Source organism: Microcebus murinus, chromosome 14 (assembly GCF_040939455.1).
Source record: "Microcebus murinus isolate Inina chromosome 14, M.murinus_Inina_mat1.0, whole genome shotgun sequence".
NCBI lineage: Eukaryota > Metazoa > Chordata > Mammalia > Primates > Cheirogaleidae > Microcebus > Microcebus murinus.
The window spans coordinates 24,812,847-24,828,370 of NC_134117.1; the positions used below are offsets into that span (position 1 = coordinate 24,812,847).

Genomic DNA, 15,524 nt, shown 5'->3' on the forward strand with positions numbered 1-15,524 from the left:
CTTAGCCAGTGAGTTTCTAGGTAGACATAGCAGTTATCACTCTGTGTCCCAAGCAGCATATCTTTTATTGTGTAGTGTAGGAAACCAACAGAGGGGAGATGTTGGGGCCTGAAATAGAATTTTCAAATTCTTGCTCATGATTTCAAAATTCTGTCCAAAGGTATACTCTTTAAGGAGCTTTGAGTTCCTCTCCCTTTCCTCTACCAACCTGCCCCTGAACTATGCCATTCCTACTGCTGGTAGTAGCCTTATCTCTCTCTTACTGCCATTTTCTTCCTCATTCAGAAAGTACTATTGACACTCCCCTAACAATATTTTTTTTAATGAACAATTGAAAACATAGAAAAGTTGAATGAATTGTACAATGAATGCTCATATACTCATCACCTACCTAGATTCCAGTTAACATTTGGCTATATTTCCTTATGTGTTTCAAAATAAGTTACACATATCAGTACACTTTACCCCTAAACTCTTTAGCATGCATGCATGTCATTGGCTAGAGTATATTAGTTTACAGTTTTGTTTTTTTTTTTTCTTTAAGAAAAACGTATTGGGCTAGGCATAGTAGATTACATGTCTATAATCCCAGCACTTCGGGAGGACTAGGGAGTACAATCACTTGAGGCCACAAGTTTGAGACCAGCCAGGGCAACATAATGAAACCCATCTCTATAGGTGTGTGCCTGCAGTCCCAGCTACTGGTGAGGCTGAGGTGAGATGATCACTTAAGCCTGGGAGTAAGAGGTTGCAGTGAGCTATGATTGTATCATTGCACTCCAGCCTGGGTGACAGAGTGAGACCCTGTCTCAAAAAAAAAAAAAAAAAAAAGAGAAGAAAAATGTATAATATATACAGTGAATGTATATTTGTGAGAAATGCTCAAATCTTAAGTGTATCATTTGATGCATGTTTGATAAATGCGTACAAGCTTGTGTAACCCAACCCACTTTAAGATTTAGATACAGAATATCACCCCAGAAGGTTTCCACATGTTCCTTCCCAGTTAATCCCTATCCCCACCCTGGTGGTAATCACTGTTCTGATTTTTTTCACCATTGATTAGTTATCTTTCTTCTCAAACTTCATGTAAATGAAATCATACAGTATGAACTATTTTGTGTAAGATTTCTTTCATTCAGCATAATGTTTCTGTGATTCATCCACATTAATGTGTGTAGTAGTACTCCTTTTCTTTTTTGCTGAGTAGTAGCCATTGTATGAACCTACCAGTGTGTTTATCCACTCTCTAGTTGATGGATACCTGGGCTGTCTGCGACTTTTAGCTATTACTACTAAAGTCCTTATGAACATTCTTGTGTGAGTCTTTTTGTGGACATATGTTTTTATTTCTCTGGGGTAATTGCTAGGTCATAGAGTAGATGTATGTTTAGATTTATAATAAACTACTAGAAGCCTTCTCTCAAAATAGCCGTACCATTTTGCTTTCCTACTAACAATGTAGGAGAGTTCCTTATTTGTCTTCAAAAAATATATATGAACATATGTAGAGAAAATTTCTTTATGTGGATACGAGCCCTTTGTCAAATGTTCATTTTGTTACTATTTTCTCCCAGATTGTGGCTTGTGTATTCATTTTGGTGAGCAGACGTTTTTAATTTGATAAAGTCTAATTTATTGGATTTTTTCTTTTATGTTATTGCTTTCTGTGTCCTAAGAAACCTTTGCCCATCCCCTTAGATGTTTTTATATATTTTCTTCTAACAGCTTTATAGTTTTAGGTTTTATGTTTAGGTTTATGATGTATTTTGAATTACTTTTCCTGTATGGTGTGAGGTAGGGGTCAGGGCTAATTTTTTTCCATATTGATATCCAGTGGTTCCAACACTGTTTGTTATTTGTTCTTCATTAGATTGTTTTAGCATCATGATAGATGCTTTTAATAGCTTAAAGGATAGAGTTTTCTCCTTGCCTTTCTTGGTTATTCAGGTATGGAGAGAGGAGAGTTACTACTTCCTGGTCTCCTAATCCCTTTAGTTATATTCACTTATATTCTGGATGCTACCGAGTCCTGACTTCAGGACTTTCTCAGGTTGGCAGTGAATTATAGTGACTGGATTATCTGTTCTGTCTGGACATAGGATGACCAGTGTACCTGTGAAGGATCGGGTGAAGGTGTCTCAGAACTGGAGGCTGGGGCGCTGTCGAGAGGGGATTCTGCTGAAGTGGAGATGCAGGCAAGTAACCTCTTGACTCTTTTAAAGCTACCTGGGAAGGAAAAGCATAATAGAAAGTGGCTATAATAATATAATAGCATGCTGGCTAGAATGTAAGTGGGGCTATCTTGAGTGGGGCATCACTGGTGGTCTTTTAAACACCACAAAGGAGGCATCAGAGGGACAATGCTTTTCACATTTAAAAAAAGAAATACAAGAAATGTACCTTGTTTTTAACAAATTCCATATTTTTATGATCATAAAAAAATGTTTATTCTAGACATTTGAGAAAATAGAAAATGCTAAAGAAGAAAATAAAACTTGCCTATAATTTTACCACTCACAGGTAACCTGTGTTAACTGACCTTGTCAAAAGAAATAAATGAAATCTGTATTTTAACTTACCTTATTTGACAATTATTTTTCTATTATTATTTTTTGAGACAGAGTCTTGCTCTGTCTTCTGGGCTAGAGTGCAGTGGCATCATCATAGTTCACTGCAACTTCAAACTCCTGGGCTCACCCATCCTCCTGCCTCAGCCTCCCAAGTAGCTGGGACTATAGGCACATGCCACCATGCCTGGCTGATTTTTCTGTTTTTTGTAGAGATGGGGTCTTGCTCTTACTCAGGCTTGTTTTGAACTCCTAGCCTCAACTCCTGCCTTGGCCTCCCAGAGTGCTAGGATTACTGGCATGAGCCACTGCGCCCAGAAGATTATTTTTTTTAATCTTCCACTCTGTGGAGTTACTTTGTCACTCTTGGCTTCCTTCAGTCCTCTCCCTTACTTTATTAAAAGGCAAGGTAGGATATGGATATATATGTTACAGGAGGTAGAGCTTAGAAAAAGTACCAAGAAATATAGATAATGGTTTGGCACTGCTAATGCCACAAATGTTATACTTGAACAATTCTAAATTATTTTATAGTTGTTATTTGACTTCCTACCAAAAAAGTGCTCCTTATTGATTGGTTGCAATGGATTTAGAACATCATGATTCACCATTACAGGTTGACCTGTACCTGTGCTGGTCTTATGGCAGACTGGCACATAAGGCAGCCTTATGTGATGAACTTTTCTCTCTTACTAGTGTCCAGTTTTCACTGGTTTCACTGACATCAGTTTGTGTGAATTATGTGATGGTGGTAATGGTAAAGAAACTACAGGAGAGAAAGACAGATTTTTTTTTTTTTTGAGACAGGGTCTTGCTTTGTTGCCCAGGCTAGAGTGCCATGGCATCAGCCTAGCTCACAGCAACCTCAAACTCCTGGGCTCAAGCAATCCTTCTGCCTCAGCCTCCCGAGTAGCTGGAACTACAGGCATGTGCCACCATCCCCGGCTAATTTTTTCTATATATATTAGTTGGCCAATTAATTTCTTTCTATTTATAGTAGAGATGGGGGTCTCGCTCTTGCTCAGGCTGGTTTTGAACTCCTGACCTCGAGCCTCCACCCGCCTCAGCCTCCCAGAGTGCTAGGATTATAGGTGTGAGCTACCGCGCCTGGCCAGAAAGACAGATTTTTATGATGAAGAACTTTACCCTCTGCTTCTCACTTTTGCCTTTTAATACCAAAGAGTAGAGTTTATTTCTCTATCAAGGTTTTGTCCCTGGTGTTGTCTCTTTGGGCTAGTTTCAAGCAGTTTGGTGAATAAACACCCAGGACCATTAATGAGGCTGCCCTGGGATTCTCCACTGTTCACCTGGCATGAACCTGGTTTCTTGTCTTAGGCAAATGGCTGTTTACCAGATGGCTCAAAACACAAGAATTCCAACACCTTCTGTTTGCTGCCTGCTTGAGTGTGCCACATACCCTTGCAAGGGGATGTTGCAGAGAAATGTGCATAATGAATGAAATGCAGGCATCTATATACACTCTACACATGTTCCATATAATATATGCACACACTTGTAAAATCCTCATGAGCAGAAATTCAGTTACTACAAAGTCTAAGCTGCATTTAATGGCCCGTCAAGTCAATTTGCAGAACAACTTTCCACATTCCCATGCCGCTTGTATTAAGGAGTCTGGGGAAGAAACACAGCCTAGTTTGCTCAGACTGGCTTGGCAGTGGGAGATAGTGTCTCTGTACATCAGGATGAATCAGCCCTCCCTATGCGTTTCTTTGGATCTGGTAGCTCCAGGAACCCTACGTAAAGTAGAACAAATAGACTACCCCTTTTCACCTTGGAAAAGGGGCTTAGTCCTCACCAGAGAGCCTAGTGTCTGGTAGAGTCTTCTTCCTTAAGGCTCGCTCCCTGCCATGGGACTGACCTGTGGCTTCTAACCTTTCTTCCTCCTGCCAGATTATAGAGGAATCTTTAACTATTTGTGGATTTCTCTTATCAGTTGCCTGTGAGAACTGATTTTCTCTGTAGCCCCTGAACTGTAGCACACTGCTCTAGAGTTGTGTTTTTCCATTGTCACACTTACCCTTTAATACAGAAATGTAGATATCCCTGTGAGGATCTAGGTATCTAATCAGTACATTAGCATCCTTTCCTAAATGGCTTTATTCCTTTCACTTATAAATGGCCCCATTGCTCTAACAGGACACGGGAATGGGGCTTCTCAGGGCTCACTCTTCTCTTTTTCATCACACCCTAACTGATCTATTGGGAAAGAGATATGTATGGGAATCTTAGAACCTTGAAACTTATCACTTACACTTCAAATCAGTGAAGATGCAGAATGAAAAAAAGTTATTTCACCTGGCTGGAAGATTTCTTTTTGATCCTTTCCACCTTCAACCATTGGATTTTATAAGCACTTTCTACCCACAATAATTCCAGATAGGTAGGAATTCAGATATTAAGCATCCTCTAATGAAAAGTGATATTTAATTGGTCTTTTAATTCTGACTCTATTTTAGAAAGTACAAAGAAGATTAGATCACCACCAAGCGCAATCACTCTAGTTTTCTGAGGGTAGCTGAGAGTTAGGTAATTTGGAAGGAGGGAACCAAAGTATATAGACTTTAGGCTTGCAGGTTGTCCTTGCAAAGTTGGGGATTAGTCAGCTTCCTCAAAGATTGGAGTTCAACATACAACATGCTATATGTTGATGATCCTTAAATTTTCTTTTCTATCTCTGCAGTCAGATGCCATGGATGCAGCTAGAGGATGATTCTCTGTACATATCCCAGGCTAATTTCATCCTGGCCTACCAGTTTCGCCCAGATGGTGCCAGCTTGAACCGTCGGCCTCTAGGAGTCTTCGCTGGTCATGATGAGGACGTCTGCCACTTTGTGCTGGCCAATTCACATATTATCAGTGCAGGAGGGTAAATGCTGCAAGTTCCTCCTTCCACTTTCTTTTGTCCTGTTCTTCAGGGACCTTCTGCCTGCCTCTGACTTTTCTGTTTCAACTCCAAAGGGATGAGGAGGGAGACCAGAAGAAGGGGTAGTGGATTTTTCCCATTTAAATCCGAGAGATTTTACCAAAAGCAGTTAAACAGGGTTACTTGGAGAAGGAAACAGGAAGAGCCGTTATTGAAAAGTGAAGCTCGTTTTGATACTCTCCAGGAGGAAATTTATTTTGTCTTCAGCTCTGTTCAGCCCAAGTGTGCTGAAAAAGTGAAAGTATCTAGAAGCTCAGCACCTTATTGGGCTGAATTACCTAATGCTTAGCAAATTTGGATGCCATTGGACACGTGGGCTGTTTCTGTAGACTGGTTCTCATCCTACAGAGAGAATAATTGGCTTTTGGGGGTGGGCTTCTTATTTCTCTTCTAGAGATGGGAAGATTGGCGTTCATAAGATTCACAGCACCTTCACTGTCAAGTACTCGGCTCATGAACAGGAGGTGAACTGTGTGGATTGCAAAGGGGGCATCATTGTGAGTGGCTCCAGGGACAGGACTGCCAAGGTGAGGTGGTCTCCCCCTTACATACTGTTATGCCCTCCTGTCTATAGGGAGTGGGGTGGGAGAGGGTGGATAGGGCCTTGAGTCCCAGGATTGGCTGAGAGCATTGGCTGGGGCATGGGGTAAAAACGACACAATAAAGGACTCACTTATGTGATTCTGGCATGCAGCTTGCCATGCCAGGCTGTGTCCCTGCCAGCTGGACTGGGAAGGGAGTGGACAGTGTCTGGGAAGTTTGCCACTCACTTGAAATGTGGCATGAACTCAAAAACATAGGGCCTGGCCAGCTTTTCCTCCCTGAGCTAAGTTTCCTCAAGTTTGTGGGTTGAGTTCTAACCCCAATATTTTTTTTTTTAATTTCCCTCCTTTTGCTTACTCTCTGTTTAGGGAGGTTAATTTTTCACCACCTTGTTTATAAGCAATCAAGCTGATAATTGAAATGTGTTTTTACTGCTTCTCTGGAAAGTGATGTGGTCAGTAAGCAGTAGAGATGATGATGAGAGGGGGTGTTATTTGTTGCGTCATTGCCAAATTGCCTAGTCCACAGACATCTGCCAAGATATGAAAGAATGAGGCTGATAAATAGCATGACCCTTGCTTCATGGACTCAGCTTTCATCCATGTCTGGGTCAAATATGCTCCCATCTATGAGACAGAAAAGAAAATCATTCTCCAGGCCTGTGTCCAAAAGCCTAGCCAGGGCCTAGATAGGCTTGGTCCTTTGGGACTGCTGTGGGAACTTTGCTGACAATTCAGCTGATAGTACAGGAAGCCCAGTAGTGTCTTGCTTGTATATTTCCCAGCATCTGCAGGCTCCATAGTGCTAACAGGAGTAAAATGCTTGTTGGTGTCAGCAAATGGGCCTCTAGGATACATCGGGAATAGACTCAGGAGAGGGAAATTACAATCTTTACTCAGTAACTTTTCTGACTCCATATGCCCTCTGGTGATTTCTCCTTCAAGTAGAAATGTTGCTAATTTATGTAAAAAGAAGGGCTAAATATGCTTCTTTCTATTTATGGAAGTTTCTCCTCCCTTTGCTGTTTTCTGCCTTACACTTTGTATTTGTCAAGAGAGAATGCACACCACAGGAAGCCTGAGAAAAATCCAGCAAATCTTTTGAACCAACATGGAAACTGGATTTCCCATTACTTGCTTCCCATTCCCTTATCCCATACATACTTTAGGTTTCTGTTTAGTCACTGTCTTTGTACCATTCTTTGCAAAGATCCTGGCCTTAACTTGCTATACTGCTCAAAAGTCAATTTGCATAGAAACATTTTGTGGCATTTGTGACCTAGATATTCCCATATTATTCTGGCATTTTCCTTTTGTGGCTTCAGGCTTCCCCTGTTTCCTCCTTTTTAGTGACATCTCTTTCTTCTATTCTGAGGTCTGACATCCAAAGCAGTATAAAACGAAGCTTTACCACCACAGGTAGCAATCTGAGGGTATGGACTGCTTACAGTTGAAGTAACTGCTTACAGTTACAGTTGAAGAATAGTGGCAGTTTTATTTGAGGTATTGAGTTGGTTTTATGTTTAAGTACTGACAGCCCTATTTAGTGGCTTAGATTTTCTAAAGATTTAAAATAGATACTTCCTTCTTCTACAATTGTCACTATAGTCTACCCTCTTCCTTCTGAGGATTTCTTTTAGGTCTGTGACAGAATTCTCTTCTCTGGTTCTTCTTCAACTCCTGAAAGCTAGTCTGCCATTTCTGGGCTCCCCAGTGATCTCTCCACTACTTATCTTTTCTGGCCTTTTGGATGCTGCTTGGGTTTCCCTCCTTTCTGTTGTTGTCTTTGCATCCAACCACCTTCATTATCTTGGCCCGTTTCCACATTATTGTACTCACAGTTTGTCTTTTGTAACTGAGACATCATTTCTTTTCAGTGGCATCTGCGATTCTACAGCTGCTTCTACAGGCTTCACTACACCTGAACCTACTTAAGAACTTACAGTGACGTTTGCCTGTAACTAACTATAGCCTGTTCTTTGGGAGTTCCCCAAATTTGTACTATATTTTAGGAAAGAGATTTGTTTTATGGGTGAGAGGAACCAAAACATTCTCTCTGCAAGATTTCTGAGCCAGAGACTGCCCAAAGAGCCCTCTTCCTTCTCATAATCTTCAACTCTATTTTCAGGTTTACTGTTACTTAGCTTGGTTTGCCTCTCTGGGCTTTAGTGGGGCCAGCCCCATCTCCTGAGATGTGAACAGATGGTAGCTTATGTTATTTGTGAGCCTGGGCTGGTACTGACCATTCCTTCATTTCCTCCTTTATTTCTCTATTCTTCCTTAGTGCCTACTGTAGGCCAGGCTTGGTATACAAGGTACCTGGGCTTTTCAAAGGTAAGAAAAATACAGCCTCTATTTTTAAGGGGAGATGAGACGTGTATACATCTGGCTATGAAGCTGATTGGAAGTGGCTAGGACTGTGAAGTATAAAGTTCTAGGGAAAGGTCCAAAAAGTTCAAAGAGTGGAGAGATCACATCTGGCTTGGAAGAGAAGACTTCATGAAGCAAGAAGAAGGATTTGAGCTGGTTGTTTTCTTTTTTCTTTTAGTCATTTTTCGAAGCATAGGTTGGTTTGCTTGTTTGTTTTGTAACAATATGGAATATATCTAGGCACTGTCCTAAGCACTTTATATTTATTCATTTTCTCTTTTAGGGTAAGTTTTTCCCACATAATTATCTTATAATGTGTTTTGGGTATCTAGTATACCCTACTGTACCTACTTTATTTATAAGATTTGCCTTATTATTAATACAAATTACTCATGTCATCTTTAATGGTTTCATAATGGACTTACCACAGTTAACTTACTATTTTTTCTATTGGTGGATGTTTGTATCCATTTTTTTCCTGTAGTGATAAGAACCACTGTTATCGATTGTCTAATACATGCTAAGTACTGTGCTGCTGTGCTAGGTTATACTTATTTTCACTTTTCTACACTACAAGCCTGAGACATAGGCATTATTTCCAATCTGACACATGAGAAGATTGAGGCTAAGAAGTTATGAAATATCCCTAAAATCAAAGATAATAAGTAACAACTATGATGCAAACCCAAGTTGGTCAGATTCTAAAGCCTATGGGGGGCTGGGTGCAGTGGCCCACACCTGTAATCCTAGCACTCTAGGAGTGCTCTGAGAGGCTGAGGTGGGCCGAGGTGGGTGAATTGTTCGAGGTCAGGAGTTCAAAACCAGCCTGAGCAAGAGCAAGACCCCGTCTGTACTATAAATAGAAAGAAATTAATTGGCCAACTAATATATATAGAAAAAATTAGCCAGGCATGGTGGCGCATGCCTGTAGTCCCAGCTACTCGGGAGGCTGAGGCAGCAGGATTGCTTGAGCCCAGGAGTTTGAGGTTGCTGTGAGCTAGGCTGACGCCATGGCACTCACTCTAGCCTGGGCAACAAAGTGAGACTCTGTCTCAAAAATAAATAAATAAATAAATAAAGCCTATGGGTATTTTTTCTATTAATATGACCACAGGCTGCAGTTTTTAAAAAAACTTGTTACTATTTGGATTTTTCTTTGTTTTAGGATTATTTTCTTAGATTTTTAGAAATAGAATTACTGAGTCAGAGGCTTGGTCAGTTTAAGGATCTTGATACATATCACCAATCTGCTTTTTAAAAGGCCTGTGTGAATGTCCACCCTCACTGAGTCTTTTCCCAGAATGGATCTGTTTTGAAATTGGCCATGGAAAGCAAAGATATGATCAGCATTTTGTTGTCAACTCAACTCCTGTCCCTCAGGTGCCAGGATACTCATGTTTCTGGAGGATGGTGTGCTGCTGGGGCAGGCTGGAAGCATGAACTTTCCTAAGATCATGCTCAGAATTGCAACCTGAGAATTGCAACCATGCTTCCTGAGCCACTCCTGGAGACCAGGAACCTTGTTCTGTGCTTTGCAGAATTCAGGAATCCACCAGCCCTTTCCTCATAGAGGCCACTAGTGAATTCAGGCCTAGGCTGTTCCCACAGATTTTATACTCAGAGTCCTTAGTTTCTCCCCATTTCCCAACAAGAACCTGCCTCCCCAGGAGTTTGTGTCAGGGAAAAGGCAATGTTTTTTTCTGGGGCTGTCTAAAAGAGGACATTAAAAGTGCATCTAGTTACTACCAAAGGAGGCTAACTATAGAGTCCAAAAAGTAAGCCAAAATCATGACATTCCAAGGAAAGTTGTGGTATTTACCTTTGTTTTATGCCTACCCTCATTCAGGATCTTCTTGTCAAATTTATTTTCTTTTCCCTGTGTTGGAAAAAGTTATACAATCATCCCATCCCCACCCCCATCATACACATACAAACTCTAAGAAACACTTTCTCCTTTTATAGGAAAGAGATAATCATGTGACCCTAAGAAGGTAGGACCACCCCCACTCCATCACCTACTACTTAAACTCAAGGAATGTTTCTTTTACAGTTCTTCCATCTAAGGTCCTGCCTGAGTTTTGCACATTCCCCTTATAGCACTGCAGGGACCTTAAGAGGTCATTGGTCCATCTGGCTGCCTCAGGATCCCTCTGTGGCCGCTGTCTGGGGACAGCCCTGAATGTTTGAGGTTTTCTTTCTGTTTGGTTAGAGACTTATGTAGCTGTGTGTGTCATCTGGGTTAGGGTGAGGTGAGGGGGGAGCCCTGGGCTTAATGGGAGACGTCTAAATGCACTGACTGCTGAGAGGGCTCTGAGTGTTGATTAGAGTTAAGCCCAGAGTGGCTGCTAATGTACATTCCTGACTGATAGGGACCAGATAATGTGCTCCAAGCAATATTTTTAACCTGTAGGAGATATGGTAGCTTAAAAGAGTTAAGCTTTTCTGCTACTTTTGGTTACACTAGGTGCTAAATTCCCTGCTGAAGTGAATAGCATTGGATCCTGGGCATTATCAACAAACAAATAACAACACACCACCTTCCTTCTTTGAAGTCTCTCTTCTTCCATTCTTGCCTTTGCTTGCATCTTTCTTTTTACTTCTCTTTCTAATTCTATCACTACCCCTTTATACTGCACCTTGATCTTCCTCCCTTTCCCTCCTTCCCCAGAGTAAAATCTTGGTGAGAGATAGGAGAAAGGAAATCCACAAACATGGGAAAGTTGCTGAGAGAGGCAAGCCCCATCTGCCCACTTCTTCTCAGTTAAGTCCCAGCTGAGCTATGTGGAACATCTGATTCCCTAGTATAAAATTGGCTGGTAAGTAAGGGCACTTGGGTGGAAGTAGAAGAGGGTAGTTAGAACAGGGAGCTAGGGTCTGTCTGCATGGTAGGCGAGCAAGAGCTGGAGAGGCTCCTTTGCAGATGCCCTGAACTCTGTGTGTGCCAGACAGAAAGGATTCTCCATTCCCTTGTTCCCCCTTGTCCCCCCAGGATAGTTACCCCTTCTGGTGCACTGCTCCTCCCCACTAATTCCAGGCAATGCCAACAAGAGCATCTCTCCTATTTCCAGGTATGGCCTTTGGCCTCAGGCCGGCTGGGGCAGTGCTTACATACCATCCAGACTGAAGATCGAGTCTGGTCCATTGCTATCAGCCCATTACTCAGGTAAGGGAGACATTTTTGGATATGGTTTTGTCCTGTATAATAATGCTTTTGTTTTACTAGATTAGGTGAGCTAGAAAATATTCTACTTATATATTCTTTCTTTCTTTCTTTTTTTTGAGACATAGTCTTGCTTTGTTGCCCCAGGTAGAGTGCAGTGGCATCATTGTAGCTCACTGCAACCTCAAACTCCTGGGCTTGAGCGATCCCGCCTCAGCCTCCTGAGTAGCTGGGACTACAGGTGTGTGCCACTGTGCCGGCTAATTTTTTCTATATTTGGTAGAGACGGGATCTTGCTCTTACTTAGGCTGGTCTCAAACTTCTGACTTCAAGCGATCCTCCCACCTTGGCCTGCTAGGATTATAGGCGTGAGCCACCACACCTGGCCCTTTCTACTTGTATATTCTAGGTTGCTTTGAGCTGCTTTCCTGGTGAATTTAAAATCCTCCACAGAGATTTGAGGTCTTTAGGTCACTTCATATATGCGTGAGGTTGAGAGAACTGTCTAAGGGCTAATTTTCAAGTATTTAACCCCAGAAATGTTGAGGAAAGTATACTATATTAGAATGTAACTAAGAGTATGGTTGTTAACAGAGGTGTCCCTTCTGGACCAAATGCTCTCTGGGGTTGCTCCCAAAGCAGAGGCCACTCAGCATCCCTGGTAGGTGACAACACCAGCCAGCCTCCTCTTACAACTCACATCTCTGCTTTATTCCTCTTGGAAAATGTCCTCTGGAGTATCCCTTACATACTTGAGTCATCAGGAGAGGTTTGGGGCCTATATCCAACTGGGCCCTTGAACAAAGAAATATATGTGGAATAGAGACATTGACAATTATAGCAGAAGTGCAAAATTTTTGATAATGGCTTTACCCTACCCTTTCGCCTGACTTGTATTTCTCTATCTTTACCTATGAACATATGAGCTTTAAATCCCTACTTCTGCTTTTTAAATTCTCTGGAACCAAGGCAAAGTCTCTTTCCATCCCAGCAGGGTACATGAGACTCTCTCTCCTATATCTATTGTGCCACAATATTTGCCTAGGGTCTTCCCCCACTTCTTTCACCCCTCACTCCCCACCCAAATGGAAATGGGAATGCTGTGGGGCTGCTGCCCTCCAATATTGGGTTTAAGTTAGTCACTTGTTTTATGAAAGAGTTGGTCCCCCCTCTTTGCTCAGCCCCTTCAGCCTTTCTCCTTACCCCATGAAGCCTGCACCCCTCCTCCTGCTCCCTTCCACAACTCCCTTTCAGATTTTTTTCTTCCTAAGAATTAGAGCCGATTAGCCACGTCATTAATTCTTCAATTTGACGGCTGATATAGCAGGACCTGAAACACATTGCTGACCCTGGAGAATGGAGACCCGTTCCTTAGCATATTGACGATGGGAGAAGTTAATTAAAATTCCACAGAGCAGAGGTGTCGGCTAACCTATAAACCTGTCGCTGTTCAGAACAAATCATTCTAGCAATCCTAGGAAACAGGGAAGGAAAGACCAGCAGGGAGTGGAGAGGCTAAGTGTGTGGGAGCAGAGAGTGGAAAATGGAGCCATCGAGCTTTGTCCCCTCCTCAGTTTCTTCCTTCTGCTACCCTCCTTAAAGCCAATTAGCTGGGCTTGGGGGTCTGTGGGCTGGATATGTATAAGGATTGAAGGAAAGTGAGATGGTCTGTGGGAGGTGACAGGTGTGCTGGTGACTTTGTCTTAGTGTTACTTGTGGATTTCTGCTGGCTTCAGGAGACTGGAGTGGGTTAGTGCCAGAGGGAAGCTCTTCAGGGCTGGAGATGGTCCCTGTGCTTCCTGCATATGGATTGAGGCCAAAGAACACAGACAGAACAGACTCTCCCCTGCACCCCACCCCTGTTTTTCTCTACTCCAGCCAGTGCCTCTGGAATGTTTTAAGCTACCGCTCAACAGAATAGAACATAGCAACTCTTGAAGATGGCATCAAAAAAAGAGATTGAGGGCGGGGGCAGGGGCTGCCTTCATCATTAAAAAGCATGTGAGATCACAATAAATTGAATTTTGTTTTTTTGGCCACAATTTGGAGAATGGCTTTGGGGAAGGACCTAGCTTTCTACCATTACTATTACTACTGCTTATATGACTGTCACTACTACTAGCAGCTAACATTTATTAGTCATTTGCTTTGTGCCAGACCCTCTGGTAAGTCCTTGACCTGTTTCATCTTTGGTGAAGACCTGGGTCTTGTATTTTCTTCACATTCTTCTTCAGAGTCTTCCTGTTCTCTTGGTATATTTTCTAGGCCTGGGATGATTCTTTCACTCATAGTTGGCTGGCTGTTCGCTCCTGACCCACAGTTATTTGAGATGGCTTTCCCCCCCAACTCTTAGACTCTTTTTAAGAATAGTTTGCATTTGAGATTTTTGTCTTTACACTAGATGACCAGGATATATGCTGGTATTATCTCTGCCTCTTTTTCTCTTACCCAAAGAATATCCTAGGGTAGGATCTTTTTACCTTATTAATTAGATCCATTTCTTTTCACTATGACCATGAATTTGAACCTTTCAATAAACTCATCCATTTTCTCAATCTTGGGAGACACTGCCTCCCAGCCTTGGGGTCTTTTTTTTAGAGCAGTCTGGGAGATGAGTTCTGCTATGCCACCAACTAGCAGAGTGGCCTCAAATAAGTCATTTCCCTCTCCTAGCTTCAGTTTCCTCATCTTTTAAATATGAATCCTATTTCCTTTATAGACCTTACTAGATTATTGTGAAGATAACCTAAAATAATTTTTATGAAAATACTCTGAAAAGCTAAAAGGGCTATAGTATTATGTCAGCCAGAATCCTTTCTTATCTGGTGTAAACATTTGCTTACTGGCTTCAATTACTTTCAAGTTTCTACCCTTTGCCTGAGCACTTTTTGGCCCCCAGGGAGTTATGCTGCTCTTTTATAGTCTTCTTGATATGGAGCCTCAGTAGGAATCTCTCTTCCTTCTTCTTTTCCCCCTATAGTGTCCCTGAGCTTGATGACTGCCTTCTGTTCCCCTCCCTGACACCATTCCTGTTTAGTGTATCACTGATGTGATGTGACCCTGGACCCCTCCTGAAGAACATGAGGGGATGAGGGCAGCAGCTGTCCTCTAGGGCAAGTGCTCCTGGTTTATCTGACAATTTGTCAGCCCATTGTTATTCCTTAGATAGCTAGAAGGAACCTGGATGGTTAGGAGACCTAGCACAGCTCTTTTCTCGATTAATCTCTCTTCTATGTAAAATAATTTGTCAGACCTGTTCATCTTATTTCTCTTTGATGCCAGGGCTTTTCTGCCTTCCTGTGTATATACTCAAGCACTTGTAGTATGAAACCTGAAACCTCAAACCTTAGACTTAATTTCAGTAGCTCATGACTGGGAGAAAGTAGGTATTCTGTCCTGTGTCCAAATGTTCCCTTCCCCTCCTTCCATGACCTCAAATTTTTTATTTATAAACAGTTGTGGAAGATGATATTTAATACTAGTTATGTGCTTAGAGCCACATTTATATACTCAAAAAATACAGAAGGAAAACCAATAGACTCCAAAGGAAGGTGGCAGGCAAGGACTTTTTCCTCTGCCTCCTGTTTAACCTCCCACCCATCTTCTTGTCCCGACACCAATAATCCTGTTTTTAAGGTTCATGACTTACAATTGAAGCCCCCTTCCTGTGGAGGAGGTCCCACCTGGAGCTGTTGGATAAGTGAAAGGACAGATTGAGATGTCTCAGGAGTGAGATGCTGGAGGTGTGCCTGGAGAGAGAGGAGTGTATGTCCCCTACCCCAGGACTGTAATTGTATGGCAGGAATATCTTCAGCCCACTAGTCTCAGAGATACAACCTCTTGATGTTGCATGGAATTCTGAGCACTTTCCCATGAGTAACATAGAAAATCAGATTTTTAGAAGTGTATAATATGTTTTATTGTCATTTAAAAATCAT

At 41.9% G+C, this 15,524-nt stretch overlaps 1 protein-coding gene across 5 annotated transcripts in view; it reads left to right on the top strand.

Annotated features, from left to right (window-relative positions):
- The window catches only part of FBXW4 (F-box and WD repeat domain containing 4), an 85,186-nt gene that overhangs the window by 17,719 nt on the left and 51,943 nt on the right, over positions 1-15,524 (top strand). For all 5 annotated transcript variants that reach the window (XM_076009823.1, XM_076009824.1, XM_076009826.1 and 2 more), the window contains exons 2-5: positions 2,103-2,202; positions 5,276-5,457; positions 5,909-6,041; positions 11,495-11,589. In XM_076009823.1, the coding sequence (XP_075865938.1) occupies positions 2,103-2,202; positions 5,276-5,457; positions 5,909-6,041; positions 11,495-11,589 (510 nt within the window). The remainder of the gene's footprint in view (positions 1-2,102; positions 2,203-5,275; positions 5,458-5,908; positions 6,042-11,494; positions 11,590-15,524) is intronic.